General features: G+C 38.6%; 1 protein-coding gene across 1 annotated transcript in view; it reads right to left on the minus strand.

Moving 5' to 3' along the window:
- Positions 1–6,911, minus strand: part of LOC110455241 — a 26,191-nt gene that overhangs the window by 13,262 nt on the left and 6,018 nt on the right. The window contains exon 2 of the mRNA XM_021505240.1: positions 1,101–1,657. Within this exon, the coding sequence (XP_021360915.1) occupies positions 1,101–1,657 (557 nt within the window). The remainder of the gene's footprint in view (positions 1–1,100; positions 1,658–6,911) is intronic.

Here is a 6,911-nt window from a genome sequence, read left to right on the forward strand (position 1 = left end):
GTAACGTACAAAACAAGCTTCCTACCGACAATGTGTTGTGTAACGTACATAACAAGCTTCCTACCGACATTGTGTTGTGTAACGTACATAACAAGCTTCCTACCGACAATGTGTTGTGTAACGTACAAATCAAGCTTCCTACCGACAATGTGTATCGTAACGTACAAAACAAGCTTCCTACCGACAATGTGTTGTGTAACGTACAAAACAAGCTTCCTACCGACAATGTGTTATAACGTACAAACAAGCTTCATACTGACAATGAATACACATGTTCTCTGTATTGTAACGTACAAAACAAGCTTCCTACCGACAATGTGTTATATAACGTACAAACAAGCTTCGTACTGACAAAGAATACAAAATAGTCTGTGTATCGTAACGTACAAAGCAAGTTTCATACTGAAAATGAATGCATACAAATATTATGTGTTGTGAAGCATACAATACATGCTTCATACCGACATTGAATACACATGCTGTGTGTTGTGAAGCATAAAACACAAGCTTCATACCGACAATGAATACAAAACAGTCTGTGTATTGTAACGTACAACGCAAGGCTCACACTGACAATGCATACATACAAATGTTATCGGTTGTGAAGCATAAAAAACAAGCTTCAAATCGACATTAAATTCACATGCTGTGTGTTGTGAAGCATACAACGCAAGCTTCGTATTGACAATGAATACACTTGTTGTGTGTTATAAAGCGTACTACACAAGCTTCATACTAACAATGACTAACACATGTTGTGTGTTATAATGCGTACAACACAAGCTTCGTACCGACAATGAATACACATGCTGTGTGTTGTGAAGTATACAGACAAGCTTCACATCGACAGTGGGCACACATGCAGCATATATTACATAGCGTACAAAATAAGCTTCATATCGACGATGAATACAAATGTGGTGTGTTGTGTAGCGTACAAAACAAGATCCACTCAATATGAACATACGTGAATGGTAAAGCGTATAACACAAGTGTTATACTGACGTTGAATACGATGTTGGAGTATAGTACTGCAGTAGAATGCGGTACTCGTATTTCTGCAATGGAATTTCCCGGTGGTAGAGAAGTAGAATACTTACTGTACAATTAGTAGAGTATATATTATCAGAGCTGTCACTTGTAGCACCCGTTTTGTAGTTCCCAGCTCCGTTAATAAATTTGACGGTGGAGCTGGCCCGCCCCTTGCCCTTGCTCCCATTGTAGCCGCTGGGGCCAGGCTGGGGAGAGTAGGATCGACAAGTCTGTAAGGACCCCGGGGATCCCGTCAGTTTATTTGACGTTATGGAATTGTGACTAAGACACTGCTTTTTCGACATGAATGACGTCACTTCATCCGAACTCTCTTGCACACACGACTCACAAGAGCCTCTGCACGAGAGTGGATGGTCAGTAGTCACGTGACACACGAGGGGTGAGTTTGACCGTACCCCACTACATCCAGAACACACACTGTTAGATCGTGATGTGTTTGACAACAGAGCAATTGGGTATAAGGATGTTCCGCCATCTTGAATTTCTGGACACTTTTTTAGTTCGGTGTTTTCCTCCGTATCCTTTTCGTTATCTGTCGGTTTGGTTATCGCTGTCAGAGGGTAGGCCAGCGCCTCTAAATATGGAGGAGGCGGGGCGCGGGAACCTGCCAATAAACAAAATCAGCAATTACTGAAGTTTATATGCAAATTAAATCGATTAAATTGAGAACTGAATGTAGACTTGGTAGTTTGCTTTGCATGATGAAGATTAGTATAGCAAAAACATAAAAATAAAAACTGTGTGTATCAGGTATCCCGACCTACACTAGATTTCCCTGCCGACCCTAGAACATTTTATCATCTATTTGTATCCAGGATTTATCTTTTATCCAGACAAAGCTCACAGTAAATCATTATAATGTACTTTGTGCCAGTTTGGGGAGCCTGCTCCCTTTCTTGACAGCGTAATAGCTAATATTATTGTGTGGGACTTCAATGTAAAATTTGATACATGTACATATCATTATATTGATTTATGAACATTTTTTTCTGCCATGTTACCTGAAGCATTCATACATTTTTATGTTTTGACCTATAAGCTTCCTGCAAATTAAATAGCCGTAAAGTAGTCTATGCCAATTTGCTCTAGACTCACTTCCTTTTTATAGGCCACACAAGCTGTAAAATATGATATTTGTAAATTACTTATCACTGGATATAACACCTGGTGATTACACCTCATGATAACACCTGGTGATTACACCTCATGATAACACCTGGTTATAACACCTCATGAAAATATCTGGTGTTTATACCTCATGATGACATCTGGTTGTTACACCTGGTGATAACCCCCCATGATGACACCTGGTTATTACACGTAGTTGTTATACCTGGTGATAACCCCTCATGATGACACCTGTTTATTACACGTGGTTGTTACACCTGGTGATAACCCCTCATGATGAGGCCTGGTTATTACACGTGGTTGTTACCCCTGGTGATACCCCCCATGATGACACCTGGTTATTACACGTGGTTGTTACACCTGGTGATAACCCCTCATGATGACACCTGATTATTACACGTGGTTGTTACACCTGGTGATAACACCTCATGATGACATCTGGTTATTACACTTGGTTGTTACACCTGGTGATAACACCTGGTTATTACACTTAAATGTTTTATCTATGGTTTACGCTTTATGATAACATCTGGTTATAACACTTGACTGTTACAACTAGAGACTGTACTTCGGTATTGCATCTAATGATAACACATTGTAAATAACCCTGGTGATACATGTAACACCTCAGGATAACACCTGGTTATTACACTTTGTTGCTACACCTGGTGATTACATCTGATTATTACATTTGTGTTATACAAACGAGGTCGCACCTAATGATAATACTTAAATTTCCAACTGGCATGCTGACTGATTTTGACCGGCGTTTTCTGACAGTTGGTTAGCGATATTTATGTGCTAGCGATTTGGTTAGCGTGCCAATGTTAAGTGTTGGCAAGTATGCACTTATTATTTACGTAACACCCAGCCTGTGTAGTAAGAGATGTGTGCGTGTTCAAGTGTTTTACAAGGATCATGGAGATATAACTGTTTTTTCGACACTCCTCGCGAGTAGAAATTTATAACCAAACAGCCATTATCCGCAGATTCGCTTTGGAAGACACCGTTTGTGTAAAATCTCCTCTTTAACGTGCCAGAACCATGCGTTGATGTTTTCAGAGGTCGATCAATCTGAAATTGAATTCTGATGATTTTGTCGATGCGGCGGTGTTTACCACGGTGTTAAGACATCTAGACACGAAGGGAGAACTACAATCTCAACCATACACAGCAGGAAACACAAGCCGATTACTCTCCGCACACTGTCGTTAACATAAATAATAGAAAGCTTTGCTAACAAATTAAAACGAATAAAACGTTTAAAAATGAACACGATAATGAAAAACGTGCAAGGTATAAAATACACATGAACATACACCACTAAAGGGGGTTAATGGACACAGCACTATAAAACGCTAAAGCGGATAAATATCCACATCCGCTAAAAGTGATAAATATCCACATCTATAAAAAAGCTAGAGGGGGAAATATCCACTTTAATATAAACCGCTAAAAGGGATAAATACCCACATCAATCGAACCAGCTAAATGGGATCATTATTCACATCAATATAAACTACCAAAGATGTTATATATCCACACCAATTAACACCGCTAAAGAGGGAAAATATCCATATCGCTAAAGAGGATAAATATCCACATCAATATAAACCGCTAAAGAAAATAAATATCCACATCAATATAAATATATTAAGAAAACAAATATCCACCTCTATGTAAACCGCTAAATAGGTTGAATATCCACATCAATATAAACCGCTAGAGGGGAATATATCCACATCTATCAAAAACTGCTAAAGGGGGATAAACATCCAAATCAATATAAACCACTATAGGGGAAACACCTCCACAACAATATACACCACTATAGGGGATAAACATCCACATCAATATAAGCCATTATATGGGATAAACATCCACATCAATATAAACCACTATATGGGATAACCATCCACATCAATATAAACCATTATATGGGATAAACATCCACACCAATATACACCACTATATGGGATAAACATCCACAGCAATATACAGCACTATGGGGGATAAACATCCACATCAATATAAACCATTACAGGGGATAAACATCCACATTTAAGGGGTCGAACAACACATCACCCGGTAAGAGAAGGATACTCGTTAACATATCAAAGGATAACCATGCTTAAGGGTTCCGGTATAGGGGATAAACATCCACATCAATATAAACCATTACAGGGGATAAACATCCACATTTAAGGGGTCGAACAACACATCACCCGGTAAGAGAAGGATACTCGTTAACATATCAAAGGATAACCATGCTTAAGGGTTCCGGTATAGGGGATAAACATCCACATCAATATAAACCACTATATGGGATAACCATCCACATCAATATAAACCATTATATGGGATAAACATCCACACCAATATACACCACTATATGGGATAAACATCCACATCAATATACACCACTATATGGAATAAACATCCACATCAATATAAACCATTATATGGGATAAACATCCACATCAATATAAACCATTATATGGGATAAACATCCACATCAATATAAACCATTATATGGGATAAACATCCACATCAATATACACCACTATAGGAGATAAACATCCACATCAATATACACCACTATAGGAGATAAACATCCACATCAATATACACCACTATAGGGGATAAACATCCACATCAATATATACCACTATAGGGGATAAACATCCACATCAATATACACCACTTTAGGGGATAAACATCCACATCAATATAAACCATTATATGGGATAAACATCCACACCAATATACACCACTATAGGGGATAAACCTCCACATCAATATACACCACTATATGGGATAAACATCCACACCAATATACACCACTATAGGGGATAAACCTCCACATCAATATACACCACTATATGGGATAAACATCCACACCAATATACACCACTATAGGGGATAAACATCCACAACAATATAAACCACTTTAGGGGATAAACATCCACATCAATACAACCCACTTTAGGGGATAAACATCCACATCAATATATACCACTATAGGGGATAAACATCCACATCAATATAAACCATTATAGGGGATAAACATCCACATTTAAGGGGTCGAACACCACATCACCCGGTAAGAGAAGGATACTCGTTAACATATCAAAGGATAACCATGCTTAAGGGTTCCGGTACCACTGCCCAAAACTGTAACTAAGTGTTGAAAACTGGTTTTTCCGACACGACTATTTCTTCGACAAATCATTTCGGAAAAGAAAGCAATAATAAAAAAACGTGTAAAAAATCAACGGTGCCAGTCGCGGATGCAAACCCTGGAATTTGGAATGCTATTCTATCGCTTAAACCGATTACGCTAATTGGTTAGCAGATGTGTCCCCGCACAATTGTGATACACTTAGGCTATATACATGTACAATCGGAAGTTAAGGGTTGGCAACCCTGCATAGGAAAAACCACAATACATCGATACAGGGATCCTCTAAAACAACATCCAAATGCACTATGAAGGAGATCACAAATAGCCACATTTACTACCAGAGGGATGAACATCTAAATTTTCAAACAGACAGCCATCAATCTTTACCGCTGGAAGGCTGTTAATATTTCTATTTACAGTACTACTAAATACCGCGCATGAGTATTTTTATGCACTGCTAAAGGCGGTATACCCTTTAGTTGCTAACCGCAAACCACTTAACGTTCGAAGGGAATTGGCATCGTGATTTTACCATTACTGAAACAATGACGTCATAGGGAGAAGCAGACAGCTATGCTGGAGAGCAAGCACATAAACAGTTGACAGTTGATTTCACTCGGGCCGAAAATTTATACTCGCTACAAAAAAACAGCAACCTTGATCCGAATTTGGATACTCTGCGTACTGCTGAAGAGGAGGCCTTCACATACACTATTAGAGGTTGATTAACACATTTCACTATATGTGGATAAACGTTGACATGCATAGCCAAACATTGATACACATCCAACCAAATCGCCATAAGTGGGGAAACATTCGTACAAACCATTAAGAGCGATACATTTCTACAAACTCGTTTAAGGATTCCTGTCCACCTGCACCATATTTTTTGCATATAGAGTTACCTCCCCTTAATTTCGTTTTTGATATAACTGTAGCACATTTCGGCCAGGACTCTTCCGTTTACCATGTAGTTCAGTCAGTTAGAGTGACAGTATACCTATATTAGGCTCAGGGTTCGAATCCTGTTCTAGCATAGGTCACTCAAAAAACAGTTTCCAATTCGTAGTTACAGTTTATGGCAGTGGTAAAGGGATCCTTACTGTGACACAAGAACCGCTAAAATAAATACACACCCACACAGATACCTATAAGGGGCTAACATTCGCATGACCCAAAATGTATATGCAATGCTAATTTACATATATCAGAAGACATTCCAAGAGCTACTCAAAGTGGATAAACGTACACGTGTACTGCAAAGTATTGAGCAATTTCCACACATCCCTCTTCCCCACGCAATGCTTAAAATAAGATAACCTTTACGCACTGGTCAGGACAGATAAATATCCACAGCTACCGGTCAAGGTCGTTCAATGTCTATACCCACTGGCAAACGTGTAAAAATAACTAGACGCAATTCTAAACATAAATATTCATTCACGCGCACAGTTTTAGATTGATATATATTCCTGTGCAACGCTACAGGTGGATATGTATACACATGCAACGCTTATTCAGGTGATAAACATATAAACTATTACAC

This window comes from Mizuhopecten yessoensis, unplaced genomic scaffold, assembly GCF_002113885.1.
Source record: "Mizuhopecten yessoensis strain PY_sf001 unplaced genomic scaffold, ASM211388v2 scaffold8183, whole genome shotgun sequence".
Lineage (NCBI taxonomy): Eukaryota > Metazoa > Mollusca > Bivalvia > Pectinida > Pectinidae > Mizuhopecten > Mizuhopecten yessoensis.